Source organism: Nematostella vectensis, chromosome 3 (genome assembly GCF_932526225.1).
Source record: "Nematostella vectensis chromosome 3, jaNemVect1.1, whole genome shotgun sequence".
Lineage (NCBI taxonomy): Eukaryota > Metazoa > Cnidaria > Anthozoa > Actiniaria > Edwardsiidae > Nematostella > Nematostella vectensis.
In genome coordinates this window covers 16,702,886-16,730,395 of record NC_064036.1, presented here as the reverse complement: position 1 = coordinate 16,730,395, position 27,510 = coordinate 16,702,886, and the positions used below count along the sequence as shown (strand labels likewise).

The following is a 27,510-nucleotide window of genomic DNA, read 5'->3' as shown; positions in this document are numbered from 1 at the left end:
ATTATCCAACAATCAAGTTCAATAATAAGTTGGCATACTGACCAGCCTCATCCTGCTGCGGAAGGACCTTTTTAGTGGCGTTCCCGGTCACGTCAACAGTAGGCATGCCCTGGGCACCCGCACCGGGACGAATAGGAGGTAGGCGATTGGCTAAAAAAGAGAAAAGGATCACGTCAACAGTAGGCATGGGACACCTTCGATTGCCTAATTAAACGTCTTGTCTTGTATTTCCTTTTATGCACAATTTTCGCCGACTCACCTCGTTCAAAAGGCGCCGTAGACCTGCAAAAACAAGGAGAATAACTCAGTAAAAAAACAAATACAATAGTAACAATGGTGGTATACGCTATTAGTTAAAAGTCACACTGTTCAGGGGTAACATGGAAAGCATCGGTAATTACCATTTACCAGTAACCCTTACCCCGTGTTGGTTGGTGTTGTAACGGAGCCTATGCTTGTAGTGGAGCCAAGCGTATCCGCGGCATGGGTCGCGACAGGCGCTGGTGTCGCCGTAACCTGGTAGGGAGGGGGCGTGGCGTACAGGTGCGCATACTGTGGGGCTGTGGCAACACTGCCGTTCTGATTGGTCGGTATAAAGTAGACGCCAGTTGTCATGGCAGCGCTGTATGGAGGCGGTGCTACCGCTAGGGTATTTGAAGAAAAAAAAGTATCTAGTAATTACAGCATCTAATAACTACAGCATATAACACATGTATATAGTATTTATAGCAAATAACACATGTATCTAGTAATTACAGTAAATAACAGTTACAAACAACAGCCGCTATTTCGCGTACAGCCTTGCCAAAATTTGGAAACTTCCATCTTTCGAAATTTGGAATTTTATTTTCACAGCAACGGTATCATTGACAGGCCTTCATATCATATGATGGACAAATTGGGCGTTTGCTCGAGTCCAGACCGTATGCGCTTTTTTAAGATGTTTCCAAGTAAAAACTTATCGGAACAAATAATCGTTTGCAGTCATTGTATAAGGGTGTAAAAAAATATAATGATGATGATGATGATGACGATGATTATTATGATGATGATGGTGTTGCTGATGGTGATGCTGGTGGTGTTGCTGATGCTGATGTTCATGCTGATGGTGGTGCTGATGCTGTTGGTGACGGTAATGGTGACGATGGGGTAAAGGCGATGTTTGGTAATATGATGATGCTGAAATGATGGTGATGGTGATGATGATGGTGACGATGAGGTGATGGTGATGGTGACGGTAATGCTGATGGTGATGGTGACGGTAATGCTGATGGTGATGTTGACGGTGAATGTGACGATGAGTTGATGGTGACGATGAAGTGATGGTGACGGTGACTGTGACGATAAGGTGATGGTGAGGTGATGGTGACGGTGACTGTGACGAAGAGGTGATGGTGATGGTGACTGTGACGATGAGGTGATGGTGATGGTGACGGTGAGGTGATGGTGACTCTGACGATGAGGTGATGGTGACTGTGACGATGAGGTGATGGTGACGGTGACTGTGACGATGAGGTGATGGTGACGGTGACTGTGACGAAGAGGTGATGGTGATGGTGACTGTGACGATGAGGTGATGGTGATGGTGACGGTGAGGTGATGGTGACGGTGAGGTGATGGTGACTCTGACGATGAGGTGATGGTGACTGTGACGATGAGGTGATGGTGACTCTGACGATGAGGTGATGGTGACTGTGACGGTGAGGTGATGGTGACTCTGACGATGAGGTGATGGTGACTGTGACGATGAGGTGATGGTGACGGTAATGTTGATAATGATAATAATCCCCCACCTGCGTAAAAGACGCTTGGCTCGGCGGACAATGCATGTGGCACATTATCAGTAGCAGTGGTCGGCTGTCGGCTTGGCTCTGACATAGTCATGTTGTCGTTGTCGTAGGCCTCGTTCACGAACGTGTGCTGAACTGTTTTGTGACAGTAAAAAAAGAGACTATTAAATACTTTCGTAATTTTCGTGTTGAATATCAAGATGACTTTTGTTACTATCTTATACAACAAATATCGGGTCAGTTGAATCAGTAAACAAAGTGCCACTTCAAGAAGGGAGGGAAGGGTTTCAGAAAGATGGCAGGTGAGAATGGAGGACGAAGGGTAACTGAACAGGGGGAAAGTGGAGGGCGAAGGGTAACTTGACAGGGGGAGTGGAGGACGAAGGGTAACTGGACAGGGAGAGTGGAGGACGAAGGTTAACTGGACAGGGGGGTGGAGGACGAAGGGTAACTGAACAGGGGGAGTTGAGGACAAAGGGTAACTGAACAGGGGGGAGTGATGGACGAGGGGTTAACTGGACAGGGGAAGTGGAGGACGAAGGGTAACTGTACAGGGAGGAGTGGAGGACAAAGGGTAACTGAACAGGGGGGAGTGGAGGACGAAGGGTAACTGGACAGGGGGAGTGGAGGAAGAAGAGTAACTGGACAGGGGGAGTGTAGGACGAAGAGTAACTGGACAGGGGGAGTGGAGGATGAAGGGTAACTGAACAGGGGGAGTGGAGGAAGAAGAGTAACTGGACAGGGGGAGTGGAGGATGAAGGGTAACTGAACAGGGGGAGTGGAGGAAGAAGAGTAACTGGACAGGGGGAGTGTAGGAAGAAGAGTAACTGGACAGGGGGAGTGGAGGATGAAGGGTAACTGAACAGGGGGGAGTGGAGGAAGAAGGGGGAGTGGAGGACATAGGGTAACTGAACGGGGGAATTAAGCAGAAGGGTAACTGGACAGGGGGGAGTGGAGGACGAAGGGTAACTGGACAGGGGGAGTGAGGGACGAAGGGTAACTGAACAGGGGGGAGTGTAGGACGAAGAGTAACTGGACAGGAGGAGTAGAGGACGAAGGGTAACTGGACAGGGGAGTGGAGGATGAAGGGTAACTGAACAGGGGAAAGTGGAGGGCGAAGGGTAACTGGACAGGGGGAGTGGAGGACGAAGGGTAACTGGACAGGGGGGAGTGTAGGATGAAGGGTAACTGAACAGGGGGAGTGGAGGAAGAAGGGTAACTGGACAGGGGGAGTGGAGAACAAAGGGTAACTGAACGGGGAGGAGTAGAGGACAAAGGGTAACTGGACAGGGGGAGTGGAGGATGAAGGGTAACTGAACAGGGGAAAGTGGAGGACGAAGGGTAACTGGACAGGGGGAGTGGAGGACGAAGGTTAACTGGACAGGGGGAGTGGAGGACAAAGGGTAACTTAACAGGGGGAGTGGAGGAAGAAGGGGGAGTTGAGGACATAGGGTAACTGAACGGGGGAATTAAGCCGAAGGGTACCTGGACAGGGGGGAGTGGAGGACGAAGGGTAACTGGACAGGGGGAGTGGAGGGCGAAGGGTAACTGAACGGGGAATGGAGGACAAAGGTTAACTGAACGGGGAGGAGTAGAGGACGAGGGGAAACTGGACAGGAGGAGACAGGAGGGTAATGTAATATTAGGTGATAAGGGAAAGGGTGGGATAAGGTAGCTGAGGTAGTTAATTCCGCTTAGGAGAGTAAGGAGGGGTAGGGGCACGAAAGGTAACTATACAGAGGAGAGAGGAGGGGTGTTAGGCGGCCTAGGACAGGGAAAGTGAGGGGAAGGATAAGAAGGAATAAAGGGTGGCAGGTAGCTAAGAGGTTTGGGGGAGTGAAAGCGGCGTATTTCTTGCCAAAGGAGGGGGATGGTAGGTAGCTATGAAGATGGGGTTAATAAGAGAAGGAAGGTTTTAAAAGCTGTATAACCTCCTTGGTTGCTGCGTTTTCTTTTCTCTCTCAGGAACTGAACCACGAAGACGATAATGACGATGACGATCGGTATGCAAACGCCAACAGCTATCCCCGCGGTCTTACCAGCAGAAAAGCCCATGTTGTCGCGACTATGACGATTAGCTACATAGCACGCAATAAAAAGATTAGATGGTGAATATGTCAGATTAATGACAAACCGTGAAAGTGTGTACGGTATAACTAGAAAGACTACAGACAAGCTGTAGAAAAACTGGATGATGTGCGCAGGCGTGGTGTAGACAAGGTATAAATCAACACAAGGTTGAAAAGGTATTTTGAACGGAGGAGACATACATTTTCAACCTTGTGTTGATTTATACCTTGTGAAAGTGTTCAGTCTGTATCAACAATCGCATATTTGATAGAAATACACAATGTGTATACAAAATTGTGTACAAAATAATTGTTGATGATGGTTATAGTGATGATTATGATGGTGATGATGATGTTGTTGATGATGATGAGGGGGGGGGGGGGGGTTACTCCCCCTAAGGGATAGTAATTCGGGTGTTGGCAAAAGCATTTATTAACTATAAGAGATAGCACATTGGGCGTGTTCGAAGCAATTGTTAGCCCTAAAAAGATAAGATGAGAAATAGCACTAGTGTTAGTTACAGAAAATAAAGCGGACAGTATTAAGGACTTGTGGTTTTGTGTGTATCGGACCACCATTAGCATGAGCCCTCTATAAGAGACAGCAGTCGATTGATTTCCCTAAAGGACAGTCCCGCCCCCTCCCCTTCCCTGGTGATTAGGACATCTACTTCCTCCTGATGACGGTTTTAGCTAATAAAGATGAAAATCACAATATTTCTTACATTCAGTCGTGGGAGCTTTCGTCAACGGTTGAGACACTGAAACAGTTACAAGGAATTCAAATATTAGCTATTGAAATCAATTGACCATCAAGTAATCACCATGCGAGCAGTGACATTATTGTATGCATTCTGAAATGATTGATATTAAGGTGAAAAGGTTGCTCCCATTTAAGTAAGTCGGTATAAAAGTCAGCCATAGAAAAAGCTCAAAAAAAGCATTGCTAACGCTAGGTTCTATATATTGTCTTGTTTTACTCTGGTTAAAAAAACTACCATTTATCAGCGAACGGAAAGTGAGAAGGGTGAAGATCACATGAAGACGAATGGAGCAGTCTCCCCCTCTAGTAATCTCTTCCTCTCTCGTACTAGAACACCTTCTCGTACTAGAACACCTTCTCGTACTAGAACACCTTCTCGTACTATAACACCTTCTCGTACTATAACACCTTCTCGTACTATAACACCTTTTCGTACTATAACACCTTCTCGTACTATAACACTTTCTCGTACTATAACACCTTCTCGTACTATAACACCTTTTCGTACTACAACACCTTCTCGTACTATAACACCTTCTCGTACTATAACACCTTTTCGTACTATAACACCTTCTCGTACTATAACACCTTCTCGAACTATAACACCTTCTCGTACTATAACACCTTCTCGTACTATAACACCTTCTCGTACTATAACACCTTCTCGAACTATAACACCTTCTCGTACTATAACACCTTCTCGAACTATAACACCTTCTCGTACTATAACACCTTCTCGTACTATAACACCTTCTCGAACTATAACACTTTCTCGTACTATAACACCTTCTCGTACTATAACAACTTCTCGTACTATAACACCTTCTCGTACTATAACACCTTCTCGTACTATAACACCTTCTCGTACTATAACAACTTCTCGTACTATAACACCTTCTCGTACTATAACACCTTCTCGTACTATAACAACTTCTCGTACTATAACACCTTCTCGTACTATAACACCTTCTCGTACTATAACACCTTCTCGTACTATAACAACTTCTCGTACTATAACACCTTTTCGTACTACAACACCTTCTCGTACTATAACACCTTCTCGTACTATAACACCTTCTCGTACTATAACACCTTCTCGTACTATAACACCTTCTCGTACTATAACACCTTCTCGAACTATAACACCTTCTCGTACTACAACACCTTCTCGTACTATAACACCTTCTCGTACTATAACACCTTCTCGTACTATAACACCTTCTCGTACTATAACACCTTCTCGTACTATAACACCTTCTCGTACTATAACACCTTCTCGTACTATAACACCTTCTCGTACTAGAACACCTTCTCGTACTATAACATCTTCTCGAACTATAACACCTTCTCGTACTACAACACCTTCTCGTACTATAACACCTTCTCGTACTATAACACCTTCTCGAACTATAACACCTTCTCGTACTACAACACCTTCTCGTACTATAACACCTTCTCGTACTATAACACCTTCTCGTATTATAACACCTTCTCGTACTATAACACCTTCTCGTACTATAACACCTTCTCGTACTATAACACCTTCTCGTACTATAACACCTTCTCGTACTATAACACCTTTTCGTACTATAACACCTTCTCGTACTATAACACCTTCTCGAACTATAACACCTTCTCGTACTACAACACCTTCTCGTACTATAACACCTTCTCGTACTATAACACCTTCTCGAACTATAACACCTTCTCGTACTACAACACCTTCTCGTACTATAACACCTTCTCGTACTATAACACCTTCTCGTACTATAACACCTTCTCGTACTATAACACCTTCTCGTACTAGAACACCTTCTCGTACTATAACATCTTCTCGAACTATAACACCTTCTCGTACTACAACACCTTCTCGTACTATAACACCTTCTCGTACTATAACACCTTCTCGTACTATAACACCTTCTCGTACTATAACACCTTCTCGTACTATAACACCTTCTCGTACTATAACACCTTCTCGTACTATAACACCTTCTCGTACTATAACATCTTCTCGTACTATAACACTTTCTCGTACTATAACACCTTCTCGTACTATAACACCTTCTCGAACTATAACACCTTCTCGTACTACAACACCTTCTCGTACTATAACACCTTCTCGTACTATAACACCTTCTCGTACTATAACACCTTCTCGTACTATAACACCTTCTCGTACTATAACACCTTCTCGTTCTCTCACACTCTGACGTACTCTCAATCTCTCGTACTCTCACACTCTGTCGTACTCTCACACTGTGTCGTACTCTCACACTCTGACGTACTCTCACACTCTCTCGTACTCTCACACTCTGACGTACTCTCACACTCTCTCGTACTCTCACACTCTCTCGTACTCTCACACTCTGTTGTACTCTCACACTCTCTCGTACTCTCACACTCTGCAGTACTCTCACTCTCTCGTACTCTCACACTGTCGTACTCTCACTCTCTCGTACTCTCACACTCTCTCGTACTCTCACTCTCTCGTACTCTCACACTCTCTCGTACTCTCACTCTCTCGTACTCTCATACTCTGTCGTACTCTCACACTCTGTCCTACTCTCACACTCTCTCGTACTCTCACTCTCTCGTACTCTCACACTCTCTCGTACTCTCACACTCTGTCCTACTCTCACACTCTCTCGTACTCTCACTCTCTCGTACTCTCATACTCTCTCGTACTCTCACACTCTCTCGTACTCCCACACTCTCTTGTACTCTCACACTCTCTCGTACTCTCACACTCTCTCGTACTCTCACACTCTCTCGTACTCTCACACTCTGTCGTACTCTCACACTCTCTCGTACTCTCACACTCTGTCGTACTCTCACACTCTGCCGTACTCTCACACTCTGTCGTACTCTCACACTCTCTCGTACTCTCACTCTGTCGTACTCTCACTCTCTGTCGTACTCTCACACTCTGCCGTACTCTCACACTCTGTCGTACTCTCACACTCTGTCGTACTCTCACACTCTCTCGTACTCTCACACTCTGTCGTACTCTCACACTCTCTCGTACTCTCACTCTGTCGTACTCTCACTCTCTCGTACTCTCATACTCTCTCGTACTCTCACACTCTCACACTCTCTCGTACTCTCACACTCTGTCCTACTCTCACACTCTCTCGTACTCTCACACTCTCTCGTACTCTCACAATCTCTCGTACTCTCACACTCTCTTGTACTCTCACACTCTCTTGTACTCTCACACTCTCTTGTACTCTCACACTCTCTCGTACTCTCACACTGTCGTACTCTCACACTCTCTCGTACTCTCACACTCTGTCCTACTCTCACACTCTCTCGTACTCTCACACTCTCTTGTACTCTCACACTCTCTTGTACTCTCACACTCTCTCGTACTCTCACACTCTGTCCTACTCTCACACTCTCTCGTACTCTCACACTCTCTTGTACTCTCACACTCTCTTGTACTCTCACACTCTCTTGTACTCTCACACTCTCTCGTACTCTCACACTGTCGTACTCTCACACTCTCTCGTACTCTCACACTCTGTCGTACTCTCACACCCTGTCGTACTCTCACACTCTGTCGTACTCTCACACTCTGTCGTACTCTCACACTCTCTCGTACTCTCACTCTGTCGTACTCTCACACTCTCTCGTACTCTCACTCTGTCGTACTCTCACACTCTGTCCTACTCTCACACCCTCTCGTACTCTCACTCTGTCGTACTCTCACACTCTCTCGTACTCTCACACTCTCTCGTACTCTCACTCTCTCGTACTCTCACACTCTGACGTACTCTCACACTCTGTCGTACTCTCACACTCTGTCGTACTCTCACACTCTGTCCTACTCTCACACTCTCTCGTACTCTCACATTCTGACGTACTCTCACACTCTCTCGTACTCTCACTCTGTCGTACTCTCACACTCTGTCGTACTCTCACACTCTCTCGTACTCTCACACCCTCTCGTACTCTCGCACTATGTCGTACTCTCACACTCTGACGTACTCTCACACTCTCTCGTACTCTCACACTCTGACGTACTCTCACACTCTCTCGTACACTAACACTCTGTCGTACTCTCACATTCTGACGTACTCTCACACTCTCTCGTACTCTCACACTGTCGTACTCTCACACTCTCTCGTACTCTCACAATGTCGTACTCTCACACTCTCTCGTACTCTCACACTCTGTCGTACTCTCACACTCTCTCGTACTCTCACACTCTGTCGTACTCTCACACTCTGTCGTACTCTCACACTCTGACGTACTCTCACACTCTGTCGTACTCTCACACTCTGTCCTACTCTCACACCCTCTCGTACTCTCACAATGTCGTACTCTCACACTCTCTCGTACTCTCACACTCTGTCGTACTCTCACACTCTCTCGTACTCTCACACTCTGTCGTACTCTCACACTCTCTCGTACTCTCACTCTGTCGTACTCTCACTCTCTCGTACTCTCATACTCTCTCGTACTCTCACACTCTCTCGTACTCTCACACTCTGTCCTAATCTCACACTCTCTCGTACTCTCACACTCTCTCGTACTCTCACAATCTCTCGTACTCTCACACTCTCTTGTACTCTCACACTCTCTTGTACTCTCACACTCTCTTGTACTCTCACACTCTCTCGTACTCTCACACTGTCGTACTCTCACACTCTCTCGTACTCTCACACTCTGTCCTACTCTCACACTCTCTCGTACTCTCACACTCTCTCGTACTCTCACACTCTCTTGTACTCTCACACTCTCTTGTACTCTCACACTCTCTCGTACTCTCACACTCTGTCCTACTCTCACACTCTCTCGTACTCTCACACTCTCTTGTACTCTCACACTCTCTTGTACTCTCACACTCTCTTGTACTCTCACACTCTCTCGTACTCTCACACTGTCGTACTCTCACACTCTCTCGTACTCTCACACTCTGTCGTACTCTCACACCCTGTCGTACTCTCACACTCTGTCGTACTCTCACACTCTGTCGTACTCTCACACTCTCTCGTACTCTCACTCTGTCGTACTCTCACACTCTCTCGTACTCTCACTCTGTCGTACTGTCACACTCTGTCCTACTCTCACACCCTCTCGTACTCTCACTCTGTCGTACTCTCACACTCTCTCGTACTCTCACACTCTCTCGTACTCTCACTCTCTCGTACTCTCACACTCTGACGTACTCTCACACTCTGTCGTACTCTCACACTCTGTCGTACTCTCACACTCTGTCCTACTCTCACACTCTCTCGTACTCTCACATTCTGACGTACTCTCACACTCTCTCGTACTCTCACTCTGTCGTACTCTCACACTCTGTCGTACTCTCACACTCTCTTTCGTACTCTCACACTCTCTCGTACTCTCACACTCTGTCGTACTCGCACACTCTGACGTACTTTCACACTCCGACGTACTCTCACATTCTGTCGTACTCTCACACTCTGACGTACTCTCACACTCTCTCGTACTCTCACACTCTGACGTACTCTCACACTCTCTCGTACACTAACACTCTGTCGTACTCTCACATTCTGACGTACTCTCACTCTCTTTCGTACTCTCACACTCTCTCGTACTCTCACACTCTGTCGTACTCGCACACTCTGACGTACTTTCACACTCCGACGTACTCTCACATTCTGTCGTACTCTCACACTATGACGTACTCTCACTTTCTGTCGTACTCACCACTCTCTCGTACTCTCACACTCTCTCGTACTCTCACTCTCTCGTACTCTCACACTCTGACGTACTCTCACACTCTGTCGTACTCTCACACTCTGTCGTACTCTCACTCTGTCCTACTCTCACACTCTCTCGTACTCTCACACTATGTCGTACTCTCACTTTCTTGTACACTCACACTCTGTTGTACTCTCACACTCTGACGTACTCTCACTCTTTCGTACTCTCACACTTTGTCGTACTCCCACACTCTCTTGTACTCTCACACTCTCTTGTACTCTCACACTCTCTTGTACTCTCACACTCTCTCGTACTCTCACACTGTCGTACTCTCACAATCTGTCGTACTCTCACACTCTCTCGTACTCTCACACTCTCTCGTACTCTCGCACTATGTCGTACTCTCACACTCTGACGTACTCTCACACTCTCTCGTACTGTCACACTCTGACGTACTCTCATACTCTGTCGTACTCTCACACTCTCTCGTACTCTCACACTCTGACGTACTCTCATACTCTGTCGTACTCTCACTCTGTCGTACTCTTACACTTTCACATACTCTCACACTCTCGTACTATAACCTGATAATACTTTCTCATACTCGCACTCTCAAATACGCGAACTCCTTTTTTTTATAGCTTTACTGTTTTTTGAAGTCACAATTGAAATGTTGCTAAACACTGTTTATCCACCCACCTAAACCTCTCTCCCCCCCTATGCACCAACAATCGACTGCAACCCCATGCCTACCTTTCTCGTAGGTGAGATAAAAACCTTTGGCCGTCCCATAACCATTGCTTTGGAACCAAACCAGCGCAAAGTTATCCTTGGAATAGTATGTTTTATTTCCTTCAGCGGCCTGCGTCGACTTGACATTTGACATATGAAGGAAATCATTCACTGCAAGCTCGAAGACAGCGACAGTAATGCGCACAATAAAACCAGCCTGCACTATTATGGTCCAGCGGCAATCCATGTTATTTGGGTAACTGTTTGGATAACGAGGACTTTGAATATAGCCCCGATTGTGATAAAAGTCTAAATAGCCAAATGTGTCTCCTGGATACTGTGTGACGCCATTACAATCTAAAACAGAAAAAAAATTTGGTCATGTTAAGCATCGTTATTAGGTGACGCCATCATAAGCTAGAGCAGAAAAAAATGGTCATGTAAAGCAGTGGTATTGTGTGACGCCGTTAGATCACGTGGTCACTGGATACTCCGTAACATCGTTAAAAGCAGAAACCAAAACGAGTTATTTCATTCAAGATCAAAATTCACTTGTTGTAGTTTTACTTCCGGTTAATTAGCATATCTTTCGCACATGCGCACCCGGATGAGTTCCTCGTGTAGTCCGCCATGTTTTGTACTGTGTTAATAAAATAGGTGAATAAAAAGCCTTCAAGTCAACTTATTACATGGTGTCAGAAGCAAACTGAAGGAAAATCACTCTCAAACATACCAGGTCGGTATTTTACGAGAAATCTAGCAAGTTTACACAAGGAAAATGGCCGAACTCACTGGACTCACTAGCCCTCGTATGGACTGGAATGCAACCGATCTTCAACAAGCGCTAAAAAAGTTCAAGGCAACCGTCGAATTGTACTTTTCTGGCCCGCTTAAGTCCAAATCGGAGGAAGAAAAGGTCAGTTATCTGTTGATATGGACGGGAGAAGAAGGAATTGAATTAGTTTCTACGTGGTCGCTAACCTCAGACGAGAAGAAAAAGCTGTCAACTTACTGGGAGAAGTTTGAAGAATACGTCGCCCCCAAGAGCAATTTTCGCTTAGCACGATTTAAACTACGCACTCTGAAGCAAAAGGACGATGAACCAGTGGATTCATTTATAAAGAAAGTAAGATTGCTAGCCAGCGAATGCAGGTATGATAATGTAGACGAACACATTATTGACGCTCTAATTTTCGGGTCTCGCCGCCCACGTGTCCAGGCTAAACTCCTCGAGTTAGACAAAACTCTAACGCTCGCTAAGGCAATAGACATAGCCAGGACTGAGGAAGCCACTTCGGCTCAGTTACAAGATATTAGAGGCACAAACACTATACCTGTACACGCAACAACCCACAAAAGCCCTTCTTCACATCCCAAGACACACTCACGTGAAAATAAACAAATACAAACTTGTGGGAACTGTGGCACTAGCCATAATGTGACACAAAAATCCCTGTGCCCCGCAAACGGAACAAAATGCAGCAACTGTGGGAAACCAAACCACTGGGCCAAGGTTTGCCGTTCCACCAAACCCCAAGGTCCCACCCCGAGGGGAAGAGGCAGGCGGGGAAACCGGAACAAATCAAAGCAACAGATAAACACCCTGAGCAATGAGAATGCTAGCACTGCACCTGAGCCCCTAGATTCCCCACAGTTATATTTTCACTCTCTGACCATTGATAGTATGTCTCGACAGATCACTCAAGCGCTCGTCAACATACAGGTTAACTCGAGTAACGGGACACTACCACTATTATGCAAGATTGACACTGGTGCTGAAGGAAATGTGATCCCATTAAGCAACTACAAGCACATCTATCCAGAGTCACTCTGCGACATAGACGGCAAGCCCCTCAGCTTAGCCCCATCAGATACAAGGATAACAGCATATGGAGGCCATGAAGTACAACACTACGGTACCTGCAACCTCACTTTACTACATAACGGTCAGTCCAGCCCTCATGAATTTCATGTTGTAAACACGACAGGACCTACAATCCTAGGACTACCCACATGTACTGCAATGAAGCTTGTAACCCTTAACCACAGTCTAAGCAAAGACCAGGCTGAGCCAGCCGAAATACGACCAGCTCAAGTACCCAAGGATGACCCTGAGGCAAAGGCAGCTCTACTAAGACAGTATGCTGACTGCTTCGAAGGCATCGGATGCTTCAGCGGAGAATTCCATATCACACTTGACCCTACAGTACCCGCTGTGGTTCACCCGCCACGACGAGTCCCTGAAGCACTTCAGGAGCCTCTGCGCAAGGAGTTGGAATCCCTCGTACAGCAAGGAATCATCACCAAGGTTGATGAACCCACTGACTGGGTCAACTCGCTAGTCTGTTCCACAAAGCGGAATGGCTCCATACGACTCTGCCTTGATCCAAAGGACCTCAACTGCGCCATCAAACGTCCACATCATCGTACACCCACTCTTGATGAAGTCTTATCAAAGCTAAGTGGATCCGAGTACTTCTCCATAGTTGACGCCCGCAGCGGTTATTGGAACATAAAGCTTGACCAGGAAAGCTCACTCTATACAACATTCAACTCTCCCCATGGAAGATTCAGATTCCTACGACTACCCTTTGGTCTGATTTGTGCTCAGGACATCTTCCAAAAGAAGGTCGATGAAACCTTTGGTGACTTACCTGGGGTGACAGGCATCACAGACGACATAGTTGTTTACGGACGCAACCGTAAGGAGCATGACAATAACCTGAAAGCAGTAATGGAGCGTGCCCGGGAAACTGGTCTGAAATTCAATGCTGACAAATGCAAAATTGCCAGCAAGGAACTTGTCTTCTTCGGACACACCCTAATTGCAGATGGTCTGAAACTTGACCCTGCTAAGGTTGAAGCCATCAACAACATGGATCCTTCAACGAGCCTCACAGATCTCCAAGTCTTCCTAGGTATGACGCAATACCTTAGCCGTTTCATACCCAACCTCGCTTCAACAGCAGCGGTCCTCTGGGACTTGACAAGGAAAAGTAGTCAATTCCAGTGGTGCCCAGAACACCAGAAAGCTGTAGATGACATCAAGAAACTCATCACATCGCCAGCCTCGCTGCAGTATTTCGACAGCACCAAGCCTGTCGTAATCCAGGTGGATGCATCTCAACGTGGCCTCGGCGCGACACTCATCCAAGATAAAGGCCCTGTGGAGTACAGAAGTAAGCTACTCACTGAAACCGAGAGGAGGTACTCCAACATAGAAAGGGAAATGCTTGCAGTCGTCCATGGTCTCGAGAAATTCCACTACTACGCTTATGGACGCCACGTCCAGGTCCACACGGACCACAAGCCACTGGAGGCAATATTCAAAAAGCATCTGGCCAGCGCGCCACCCCGCATTGCCAGGATGATGCTGCGGATACAGAAATACGACATCGACATTCGATATGTCCCAGGGAAGGACATACCCCTGGCCGACGCCCTCTCACGACTTAACCCAAGTCCCGGTGACACTATCGCTGGACTTGATGTCTCTATACATGAGCTACACTTGCACCTCAATGCTAGCCCTACTAGGATAACGCAGATCCAAGAGGAGACGAGGAAGGACACAACACTTCACTCACTCCGTGCCGTCATCGCCCAAGGTTGGCCAAACAAAAGAGCTGAATGCCCTGAGTTACTACACCCATACTGGAACTATCGTGACGAACTTACTGTCGCCGATGGATTGGTCCTGAAGGGTACCCGAATTGTAATTCCAAAGACCCTGCAACCAGATGTTCTACAGCAGCTACACTATGCACACCAGGGTGCGGAAAAATGCAAGCTCAGAGCCAAGGGATCAGTCTTTTGGGCGAACATCAATGCCGACATCGACAACATGGTCAAGAGTTGTGCTCCCTGTCAGCATAATCAGTCCATGAACACTAAAGAACCGCTAATGCCTCATGATGTTCCACCAAGGCCCTGGCACACCCTAGCATCTGACTTGTTCTCCTGGAACGGTTCACCATACTTACTACTCTCTGATTACTACAGTAAGTTCCCAATTGTGCGCAGGCTAACTAACATCCAATCATCTACTGTCATCGCTCACCTCAAAGGAATATTTGAGGAACATGGCATACCAGACAAACTTGTCACAGGACATGACACCCAGTTTACGTCTGCTCTATTCAAGGTTTTCAGCAGCACCTATGGATTTATTCATACAACTACAAGCCCATACTACAAGGAGGCTAATGGCTTCATAGAGAGAAATGTGCAAACTGTCAAGGATCTCCTTAAAAAATGCAAGGAATCAGGGCAAGACCCACATCTAGCCATGCTGTGCCTGAGAACAACCCCTTTGGGTCACACCCTGCCATCACCAGCAGAGTTGCTAAATTCCAGAATATATCAGTCTAACCTACCAGCTACTTCCAGGCATGCACTACTGAACAAACCTGACTATGATGCCAATGTCAAGCTGCAAGCCAGACAAGACCGACAGAAATCATATTACGACAGGACTTCCAAGTGTCTACAGCCTGTCTACCCTCAGGACGCTGTCAGAGTCTTCAACCCCCTCAACTCCAAATGGGAGCCAGGAATAGTTCGAGCCGTTGCGCCAACCCCACGCTCGCACATTGTGGACATGGCCAATGGCAGTACTCTCACCAGAAACCGCAGACACATTCGTCCCACAGGTGAAAAACTAAGCTTGAATAATACCTCAGCTACTGATGACTACGAGCCTGTAGCAGAACCAGCACCTAACGGCAACCAACCCCCAACAGAGCCAAGGACGTCTACACCTGGTACCCCTGCGAAGTCCACACCTACCCAAAGTGGTCCACCATTACGCAGATCAACACGGACAGTGAAGCCCCCAGACAGACTGAACTTGTAGCATTTGCTACACAAACATTAGATATTGAACTATGTTATTATTAGTACTGCAAAGTTCTTTGTTTTTTTTTTACACCCCTAATTGGACACTACCAGTCACATTTGTACTCATATAATTTTTCAGCTTTTCAGCTTAGAGAAGGGGATGTTGTACTTTTACTTCCGGTTAATTAGCATATCTTTCGCACATGCGCACCCGGATGAGTTCCTCGTGTAGTCCGCCATGTTTTGTACTGTGTTAATAAAATAGGTGAATAAAAAGCCTTCAAGTCAACTTATTACATCACTCATGAGCATATTTCTGTGCTATAGTTTGAATCATTTGTTTGGACCTTAACAGAAAGGGATGAAAGGGCTACTATAATATATTTTTGCCAGCAATACAGATTGTATTGGTGTGACATGCTTTCTCTTACTTCCTTGCACCATTTGGACATTTGGCAGGCTGCTCATTGGCAAGGATGTGGGTGGTACAGGACTTAACGTCGTGGTTGGACCTGAGGTGAATAAAACGACAATCAAAAATAGAGCAAATTCTTGGCAATGTTGACAAGAAAATCAGTAGCAGTAGCAGAATGAAAAGAAAATGAAAAAAAAGAATGGAGATGAAATTAATGTCTAGTAGTGATGATGATGATAGAGATAATTAATCCTATTGTGATGTCTACAAACGATAATTGTGATAATGAATATGGAGACGATAATAACGATAATGCCTCTTTTGATTATTATGACAAAGATGGTGTAACAGCAGCGGAGTATGGTCAAGTTTATAAATATATCGATAACACAGATAAAATCAAAAAGCCCAAACTGTCGCGATCTCGTACCAGAACAATGAATATAATACACCAAAAACTGGAAATCGACTCTGGCAGAGTCGATTTCCAGTTTTTGGTGTATTCGATAACACAGATGATATACTCTCAAGGCTTGGATGTCCCCACTTACTAGTAATGTAGTAGTTTAGCTTGAAACCCTTGTCGATAATAGATGAATCCGACGTGAATTTTATCCACATGGAGTTAGTAGAGGCCACGTAAGTTCTTGTTCTCAAATTTTTACCGCTGATCCCTAGGTATGGAGTCAGCAGGCTCGAGTAGCTTCTCTTTCCATCTCGTATCTCAACGTAATCAAACTTTAATTCTAAAAACAGCAAGAGAATAATGACTTTAATAAAAAGATTTCTCACTTGCTTACCCACACATATGATCATAAACAGAAATGCGATGAAATTGAAATGTCTTCGGAAAAATATGAATCCGAAGACAATACACTGGCAAGGGTCAAGCGATCGAGGTTCATAGGGCATCGTCGTCTCTCTTGCCGGGCACGTGATCAACCACCCAGCGCGCGTGAGCTTAACAATATATCGTATTTATTGAAAACAATCCTTTGTATTATAATAATCTGCTCATCGATCCACTCACAAGTACCCCCTCTCCGGATAAAAAATAATTAATTTCGTAGATTTGCCAGCAAAAAGAACTACTTTGCTAGATCTTATAACGTGTAAAAATTCAGTCAGATCTTATTACCTGTTTTAAAGTCGACGAATGTTATCCTGGCTTCCGTCCCTGGCTGCAGATTGAGAACCCAAACGCACTGGACATTGTTTGGGTAATCGGAAGGGTAGTTTGGAGACGTGATGTAGCCTGAAGTGTGTGTTCCGGCGAAGTAATTTCTCATACTCATTGGCAAAAGCATGCTGTAGCCGGTATATCGTGCTGGCACTATCTGGGAACAACCTGGTACAAGAATTATTTGGATGTTATACAGTCGAACCCGATCACTCGAACTCAAACAACTCGGGCTCCTCGCTAACTCAAACTGACACAAGTTCCCTAGAGACTTCTATCACTTTTATTCTTCATGTTCTATCATTTCTATTCAAACAACTTGAGGTCCCAGCTAACTCGTACTGACTACAAGTTACCTAGGGACTTATATCATTTTTATTCTTAATATTCTAATTTCTACTCGAACAACTTGAGGTACCAGCTAACTCGTACTGACTACAAGTTACCTAGGGACTTATATGCTATCATCTCTACTCGAATAACTCGAACTTGACATCAAGTTTCCTAAAGACTTATATTCTATCATTTCTATTTGAACAACTTGAGTTCCCAGCTAACTCGTACTGACTACAAGTTCCGTAGGGACTAATTTTCAGTCATTCCTTCTGGAATAACTTGAATTTCCCGCTCACTCGGACTGGTTCTTGTTATAATATTATTTGTTTTGGGAACCCTGTGGCACCTTATTATCCCATGGCCCCCCGCGGGTTGCCCTCGCTGTTGTTAACGTTTTGAACTTTACTCGAGGCTTTTCATGTAGACTTTATTTTTAAGTAAATCAACCAAATTGTGAAATGAAGAACTTTTATTACAGTTCTCTTTTCTGTGATGGTTTGAGTTAACAGGGTAGATAAAAGCACATCGACGACATAATATTTCAAATTCGCAAAGAAAGTTTTGGAATTGATAACTTTGTTCAACTAGGTAAATTAAGTTTGGCACAAAACAGCAAGAAAGAAGCTTATTTATTGGGGATTATTTCCCATAGCAGATTATTAAACGTCACATTAGCCAACTTACTCTGTCTGACGGGCGGGTAGCCTGGGGATGAGCTGGGTAGAATTACTGGTTCTATGGATTAGGAAATAAAAAGCAACCGTCAAGGTATTACTCAAAACATGATGAGAAGTATACACTTGTTTCTGTAAGAACGTTATGGCAAATACGCAACTCATATAATTTATGACAAATAGCAAGTTATTTACTTGATAGCAAATACGCAACTCATATACATTATGGCAAATAAGCAAGTTATATACTTTATGGCAAATACGAAACTCATATACTTTATGGCAAATACGCAACCCATATACTTTATGGCAAATACGCAACCCATATACTTTATGGCAAATACGCAACCCATATAATTTATGGAAAATACGCAACCCATATACTTTATGGAAAATACGCAACCCATATACTTTATGGCAAATATGTTGCAAATATACTTTATGGCAAATACGCAACCCATATACTTTATGGAAAATACGCAACCCATACACTTTATGGCAAATATGTTGCAAATATGCAACCCTGATGGAATTTCAGAATGTAGTCAGACTTACGAGCAACGTAGACTGATAGTCGGTACGGCCCTCCACAAATCTTGGTGACGTCACCAGCACAAGGAGACGCGCACTCGCTCTCGCTTGCGTTACCATATTTGGAGTACTGTAAATAATAAATATACAAATTTATGCACTTTGATTACCCATTCCATGCAGACTCCCTCTTGCATGAAAATTTTATTTTGTCTTCTAGTAAGTGACTTTTCCTTTGGTAGAATAACTAATTCCAAAGAAAAATGTAAATCCCTTCCCTTCCCCCTTCCGCAGACTCACCTGATTCTTCACCCCACGCTCCACAGATTCAGATGATTCCCTACCCTACCCCCCCCAGACTCACGTGATTCCCCACCCTATCCCCCACAGACTCAGATGATCCCCCACCCTACCCTCTAGACTCATGTGATTTCACATCCTACCCTCTATACTCATGGGATTCCCCACCCCACCCTCCACAGATTTAGATGATCCCCCACCCTCCCCTCCAGACTCATGTGATTTCACTCCCTACCCTCCACAGACTCAGATGATCCCCACCCGTCCTCCCACAGACTCAGATGATTCCCCACCCTATCCTCCAGACTCATGTGATTTAACTCCCTACTCTCCATACTCATGGGATTCCCAACCCTACCCTCCACAGACTCAGATGATCCCCCACCCTACCTACCACAGACTCAGATGATTTTCCACCCTACCCTTCAGACTCATGTGATTTCACTCCCTACCCTCCATACTCATGGGATTCCCCATCCTACCCTCCACAGACTCAGATGATCTCCCACCCTACCTCCCACAGATTCAGATGATTCCCCAACCTACCCTCCAGACTCAGATGACGCCCCACCCTACCCCCCACAGACTCAGATGATCCCCCACCCTACCTCCCACAGACTCAGATGATTTCCCACCCTACCCTTCAGACTCATGTGATTTCACTCCCTACCCTCCATACTCATGGGATTCCCCATCCTACCCTCCACAGACTCAGATGATCTCCCACCCTACCTACCACAGACTCAGATGATTTCCCACCCTACCCTTCAGACTCATGTGATTTCACTCCCTTCCCTCCATACTCATGGGATTCCCCATCCTACCCTCCACAGACTCAGATGATCTCCCACCCTACCTCCCACAGATTCAGATGATTCCCAAACCTACCCTCCAGACTCATGGGGTCCCCAACGCTACCCTCCACAGACTCAGATGACTCCCCACCCTACCCCCCACAGACTCAGATGATCCCCCACCCTACCTCCCACAGATTCAGATGATTCCCAAACCTACCCTCCAGACTCATGGAATCCCCAACCCTACCCTCCACAGACTTAGATGACTCCCCACCCTACCCCCACAGACTCAGATGATCCCCCACCCTACCTCCCACAGACTCAGATGATTCCCCAACCTACACTCCACAGACGCATGGGATTCCCCGCCCTCCCCTCCCCAGACTCACAAGAGCGCCGCAGTAACACTCCGTGGACCACTCCAGGCCTGAGTACTGGTAACCACGTGCTTGACAGTAGCGGATGCACTTGACAGGCGTGACGTCTGAAAGATGCATAAGTACATCATAAGGGAAGAAAGAAAGCAAGACAATATCGGTAATCGGCGTTAGTTCGTGAGTTGTACTTGGCCCCGCTTCCCCTACCACGTGACTCACCAAGAGTAGGGGATTTATGGCTCATCACCCGCGGCACACTATCCTTGTAGCAGCCCACGTAAGCATCATCTGCGAAAATACAGTATGTTGTTTAGTGCGTGTTTTGTTTGAAAATCGACAATAACAACACCGCAAAGTGACAAGGATTTATATCCTGAACATACTTAATATATCGATTTATGGTGAGAGATCATGTCTAGGGCTGGCTATTTTCGCTTTGCTATTTTTGCTATGCCATAGGGGTTAAAATTGATTCTGAGCAGGGCTATTTTACAATCCCTTTATTTAAAAATTTCTTTTTCGGCTAGTATATTTGACTTTTTGGGGGTCCCCCAGAAGCAAGACGTTAATAGCGGAGCCGGCGTGGCCGGAGGCCGCGCGCGGAGCTCCATAGGTATAGAAATATGGTATAACTATGCGACTTGGTTTTGTGGTCATTGCGCGGGTACCCTGTGGTGTCACTCGCCAGCCAGTCAGTCAGCCGCGCAACTCCCGGGCCTTACTCGGCCCCGTAATGGCGGCTAAATACAAGCACGGAGCAAGGGAAAAGTTCTTGTCATTCGTTGATTATTTCTTTTTGCCTCAAATTTTGTGACTTGAGGATAAAGTCAACTGGAGGAGATCTACTAACATTCATTCACGCCAAGATTTATGTAAGGATACGTCTGGTTTTTGCTAGTAAATTTAAGTAAATAATAGTTCACATTAAAAAGCGAACACAACCACAAGAAAGCGACAAAATGCAAGGTGAGTTTTAGACGACGATTTGTATTGTCTATTGAGGATATGACAGTTATTGAGCTTTTTGTTGTCCTTTTTGTTTGCTTTGTTCTATCTTGATTCTGTTGAAATATTTCATAACGGCTAACCAATATCGTGTTGCATTTGTCATATACTGGTAAAGAAGACCGTTCTTGTCTTTATATCCTGTGCTCTTAGTCCTAAGAAGATACATATCCTTTGAAGATACAGCAACTTTTTCAACTTACAAGAGAAATTTTCCTTACCGAGGATAAAAACAAAACAAAATTCAACCCCTATTGTCAATATGTATTATTATTGTCTGCATCTTACATCTCATGTGTTTTTTTTTTCAAATATTTGTGGAAATTAGTCAGATTATAAATGTCTTGATGAAAAGATTGTTTTGAAAGAAATGTCACTTTTTTATGAACCAGGGACTACCTGAGGGCCAAGATGAATGCTAAAGACTGGAGGACATGAGAATTGAAAACCATGTCTTGAAAGACATGTCTGAAAGACAGTAGGGAGTTCTTATTCACTAGTCATTTTATACCCCCATTTAAAGAAGAGTAATATTTCTTCCTTTTCCTTCTCCCTGTTGACTATTTTTATGCAATTGATGCTCTTTGCTATTTCCCCACCAAAAATAAATTAATAAACAGATTTGATTTTTAAATTAGAAATTTTCATTTAGTACTTTCACTTATATCTTCTTTTTAGGATTTCCTTTCCAAGTCTCCTTTCCATTACATTTATTTTAAAGGTTTAGATTTATTTCATTGGAATGGTTGGATCCAGGGTTTCTAAAAACACCAAAATATAATGCATTACTGGATGTATATTTGTAGATATTAATTTTCATGGGGGTGGAAAATCACCACCTAAAATTGCAATTAATTATTGCATCTTATCTAAAATTGTGTCTGACACAATATTCTATCTTTGAAATCATGTTTCATCCATTATTTGTTCTTCGCAAGTACAAAGCTTGTCAGAATGTAGCTTTACAAATGTACATTAATGGAACTTTTATTAAGGGAAGGGTTCTTTAGGGCAAGATACTTAAACTTTATAACACTAACAACAACCTTGTTTTTTTTTCAATAATAGAATTCTGTTCACATAGCTTGGATAGCAAAGACATGGCCTCTTTAGAGGCCTGTGGTGATGAAAGGGTTAAGATAATGGGAAAGGGGAAGTGTCAAGAAATGCTCAATCAAATTATTTTCATTACTGTTATATTTTTTTCAACAAACCTTTCAAGTTGAGTCAATTGCCTTTATATCTCCTCCCCCGTCGACTATTTTTTAGTCAATTGATATTCTTTGCTTCCTCTCTACCCCAAACATAGATCAATGAAAGGGTTTGGTTTGAAAATAGAATTTAGCATTTTAGAACTGGCAGTGATGCCTTAGATGTTTTTTTAGGATTTGCTTCCAAAATCAATCTGTTTTTTCTTCATTGCATTCATTTTGGAGTAGGCCACCAACAACAAGGCCACTATATGGTAAATGGTGGGTGCACCAATATGTAATGCATGAAAGGAGATATATTTTTGGATTTTAATTTCCAGACATTTTTCTGAATATTCGGTCGAATGAAGGAGAGAATCGCCACTCAATCAATACATAAAAATTACAGTATGGCATCTAACAGTCTAAATATATTATTTCAAATCTTTGGAATGCTGTTACATCCATGACCTATTCTGCACAAGGGCAAAGCTTGTCGGAGTATTGTTTTGATTAAAAAAAATATTTATAATGGAACTTCTATGATGCCTAAATCTATATATTACGCAAACTATCGTGATACATGATAGACTTCTGCTGTGTTAAGGAGATCAACGAATCGTAACTCACCGCTGCATATTACCCCGACGTCCTCCGTATGGCTGCAAGGGTTTTGACCCCAGTTGCTGCGTCCACACGCGACCAAGGAGGTCTCGATTCCACTGCACTGAACATTATTCAGCCATATATGGCCACGACCAGGTCCAAAGCTCTGGTATTTACTCACGACACCCGTGAATCCCAGCTCATAGCAAACAACCTAGAGCAGAAAATAGCAATGGTGAAACAAGAAAACATTCTCATAGACATTGGAGGTTATATACCCTATTCCTCCCCCAAAATACGTACCCTTGTATTCCGCTCTGTCCACCCGCCATAACAGACCGTACCCGACTCCCCACGGTGGAAGATATCCACCCACTCCTCCCCAATAACACGTACCCTTGCATTCTGCTCTGTCCATCCATCCTCGCAGACCGTACCCCACTCCCCAAGGTGGAAGATTTCTACCCTTCCCTCACTGGGCTTTCTCCCGCCAAAAAGACGAACGTCGCCTTCAGAGGCACTTGAATCTACATATAAAAAAAAACAAGATCGAATATTACTCGATTCATTGGATAGCATAATTTCGGAAATATTCAAAATGATCCTGCTCGTTAGACAAGGAAGTAAATTCACCTGTACAGACCACACCTGCGTAACCATAGTTACAGGTGGTCCCCACGCCCCACCCACTATGCGGGCATGACGCCAAGGTATCCTCACTTCCGACGCAGCTCACGTTGCCAAGGTGAACACGTGGCAATCCGTCGACAGTTTCCTTGGTGACGGCCTTGACCCCCGCTAGGCCTACTTGACGACAAGCCACGTGAGCATCATGAAGGTCCCAGTGATCGTAGCAGATTAGTCCCCAGGCTCCCGCGTGATAGATCTCCACCAGCCCACCGTTAGTGTTGTTGGGATACGAGGACAAACGAACAGGCTTGGTTACACCTCCATCTGGAACATGGATTGAATATTATTTAAAAAGACAACAACTCATTTTTTCTTAAAAATCTTTGAGTAATTATAAGTAATTTTTGTTGCAGACGACAGTAGCAATCTTACGATGTCTGGCTATTAATACTTACTTATGTCACAGACGACAGTAACGTCTTTGCTGTGCGTGCAATCGTGGTTAGCCCATCCGTTGTGCTGACACCTGTCCAGACTCGTCTCGTTGCCGTAACACTGCACGTTGTCCAGCCATATAGGACCCTTCCCGGGACCAAAAGACACAGGGCCAAGGATGACGGGTTTCGAATACCCAAGCTGTTTGCAGACAACCTCAGTATCCGGAGTATTCCATTCATCGCTGCAGACTGTTCCCCATTGCCCCACGCGGAAAATTTCCACCCGGCCTTGATAGGATGCCTTGGCACCGGCCAGACGAACGTCGTAATTCTTGTCCAAGTGGACGGCTGCGATAGAAACAAATGCGACAACCAAAAATGTTAATTCAACCCATCTGGTGCTATTGAACCGTTTGGACCGATTCAGTAGCAGATAATTTAGTACCTTCTGATGGATAGCACTGAGGAGAGAACGATACGTCATCCAGAGCAATATCACCGCGGTATGTGGATCCACGGATAGCTTCGAACACAATCTGGGAATAAATAATAATAGTTACTGCCCACGTGATGTTAACAGTGACGGTGGTGTCACGCTTACCTGTGTCATTGTCCACGTGATGTTAACAGGGATGGTACTTTCACGCTTACCTGTGTCACTGCCCATGTGATGTTAACAGTGACGGTGGTGTCACGCTTACCTGTGTCATTGCCCACGTGATGTTAACAGGGACAGTGGTGTCACGCTTACCTGTGTCACTGCCCACGTGGTGTTAACAAGTACGGTGGTGTCACGCTTACCTGTGTCACAGTCCACGTGGTGTTAACAGGGACAATTGCGCGGAGCCATTTGTTCCCTTGGGAGCCAGATCTTTGCCACAGGACTACCGTTTGGGAGGTAATCGCATTCTTCATGAGAACTTTAAGAGTACCCATGTACGAGTACGAGGCCTCGGACCACATATGGTAGAAAAAGCTCATCTGTAAATAGAAATAGTAACTTAGTGGCTAACATCCAGTAAATGCCTCCAAATGTTGATCCTATTCATGACAGAGGGATTTAGTCACGCTTGGTTAGCTATTGCTTGGAATCTGGAAGAAGTCAAAACACGTTTACAGTTCATTTGACACACGTGACACACGTGTATCCTTACCTTACATCCCGTGACACACGTGCATCCTTACCTTACATCCCGTGACACATGTGTATCCTTACCTTACATCCCGTGACACACGTGTATCCTTACCTTACATCCCGTGACACACGTGTATCCTTACCTTACATCCCGTGACACATGTGTATCCTTACCTTACATCCCGTGACACACGTGCATCCTTACCTTACATCCCGTGACACACGTGTATCCTTACCTTACATCCCGTGACACACGTGTATCCTTACCTTACACCCCGTGACACACGTGTATCCTTACCTTACATCCCGTGACACACGTGAATCCTTACCTTACATCCCGTGACACATGTGTATTCTTACCTTACATCCCGTGACACACGTGAATCCTTACCTTACATCCCGTGACACACGTGTATCCTTACCTTACATCCCGTGACACACGTGCATCCTTACCTTACATCCCGTGACACACGTGTATCCTTACCTTACATCCCGTGACACACGTGTATTCTTACCTTAGATCCCGTGACACACGTGTATCCTTACCTTACATCCCGTGACACACGTGTATCCTTACTTTACATCCCGTGACACGCGTGTATCCTTACCTTACATCCCGTGACACACGTGTATCCTTACCTTACATCCCGTGACACACGTGTACTCTTACCTTACATCCCGTGACACACGTGTATCCTTACCTTACATCCCGTGACACACGTGTATTCTTACCTTACACCCCGTGACACACGTGTATCCTTACCTTACATCCCGTGACACACGTGAATCCTTACCTTACATCCCGTGACACACGTGTATCCTTACCTTACATCCCGTGATACACGTGCATCCTTACCTTACATCCCGTGACACACGTGTATCCTTACCTTACATCCCGTGACACACGTGAATCCTTACCTTACATCCCGTGACACACGTGTATCCTTACCTTACATCCCGTGACACACGTGTATCCTTACCTTACATCCCGTGACACACGTGCATCCTTACCTTACATCCCGTGACACACGTGTATTCTTACCTTACATCCCGTGACACACGTGTATTCATACCTTACATCCCGTGACACACGTGTATCCTTACCTTACATCCCGTGACACACGTGTATCCTTACCTTACATCCCGTGACACACGTGTATCCTTACCTTACATCCCGTGACACACGTGTATCCTTACCTTACATCCCGTGACACGCGTGTATCCTTACCTTACATCCCGTGACACGCGTGTATCCTTACCTTACATCCCGTGACACACGTGTATCCTTACCTTACATCCCGTGACACACGTGCATCCTTACCTTACATCCCGTGACACGCGTGTATCCTTACCTTACATCCCGTGACACACGTGCATCCTTACCTTACATCCCGTGACACGCGTGCATCCTTACCTTACATCCCGTGACACGCGTGTATTCTTACCTTACATCCCGTGACACACGTGTATTCTTACCTTACATCCCGTGACACACGTGTATCCTTACCTTACATCCCGTGACACACGTGTATCCTTACCTTACATCCCGTGACACACGTGTATCCTTACCTTACATCCCGTGACACACGTGTATTCTTACCTTACATCCCGTGACACACGTGTATCCTTACCTTACATCCCGTGACACACGTGCGTCCTTACCTTACATCCCGTGACACACGTGCATCCTTACCTTACATCCCGTGACACACGTGTATTCTTACCTTACATCCCGTGACACAAGTGTATCCTTACCTTACATCCCGTGACACCCTTCCACATGAACTGTGGGCTGGCGAGACGCGCTTTGTCGTTCATCACGCGTGGCGAAGACGACTCAATGTATATATAGTAACCTGTAGAAAATACGTTACATGCAGTCAGGGGAGATATAGTAACCTGTAGAAAACACGTTAGATACAGTCAGGGGAGATTTAGTAACCTGTAGAAAGCCGTTACATGCAGTCACGGGAGATTTAGTAACCTGTAGAAAACACTTTACATGCAGTCAGGGGAGATATAGTA

At 45.1% G+C, this 27,510-nt stretch overlaps 1 protein-coding gene across 1 annotated transcript in view; it reads right to left on the bottom strand.

Annotated features, from left to right (window-relative positions):
* Positions 1 to 27,510, bottom strand: part of LOC5514231 — a 44,938-nt gene that overhangs the window by 1,527 nt on the left and 15,901 nt on the right. Inside the window, exons 17-37 of the mRNA XM_048725812.1 lie at positions 27,241 to 27,341; positions 25,152 to 25,331; positions 24,796 to 24,886; positions 24,369 to 24,698; positions 23,917 to 24,237; positions 23,680 to 23,810; positions 23,308 to 23,497; positions 20,702 to 20,770; positions 20,495 to 20,589; positions 19,033 to 19,138; positions 18,488 to 18,538; positions 17,426 to 17,635; positions 16,839 to 17,033; positions 16,304 to 16,384; positions 11,055 to 11,390; positions 4,585 to 4,620; positions 3,722 to 3,868; positions 1,794 to 1,925; positions 422 to 644; positions 260 to 282; positions 43 to 150 (exon numbers count right to left, since the gene is read on the bottom strand). Of these exons, the coding sequence (XP_048581769.1) occupies positions 43 to 150; positions 260 to 282; positions 422 to 644; positions 1,794 to 1,925; positions 3,722 to 3,868; positions 4,585 to 4,620; positions 11,055 to 11,390; positions 16,304 to 16,384; positions 16,839 to 17,033; positions 17,426 to 17,635; positions 18,488 to 18,538; positions 19,033 to 19,138; positions 20,495 to 20,589; positions 20,702 to 20,770; positions 23,308 to 23,497; positions 23,680 to 23,810; positions 23,917 to 24,237; positions 24,369 to 24,698; positions 24,796 to 24,886; positions 25,152 to 25,331; positions 27,241 to 27,341 (3,156 nt within the window). The remainder of the gene's footprint in view (positions 1 to 42; positions 151 to 259; positions 283 to 421; positions 645 to 1,793; positions 1,926 to 3,721; positions 3,869 to 4,584; positions 4,621 to 11,054; positions 11,391 to 16,303; positions 16,385 to 16,838; positions 17,034 to 17,425; positions 17,636 to 18,487; positions 18,539 to 19,032; positions 19,139 to 20,494; positions 20,590 to 20,701; positions 20,771 to 23,307; positions 23,498 to 23,679; positions 23,811 to 23,916; positions 24,238 to 24,368; positions 24,699 to 24,795; positions 24,887 to 25,151; positions 25,332 to 27,240; positions 27,342 to 27,510) is intronic.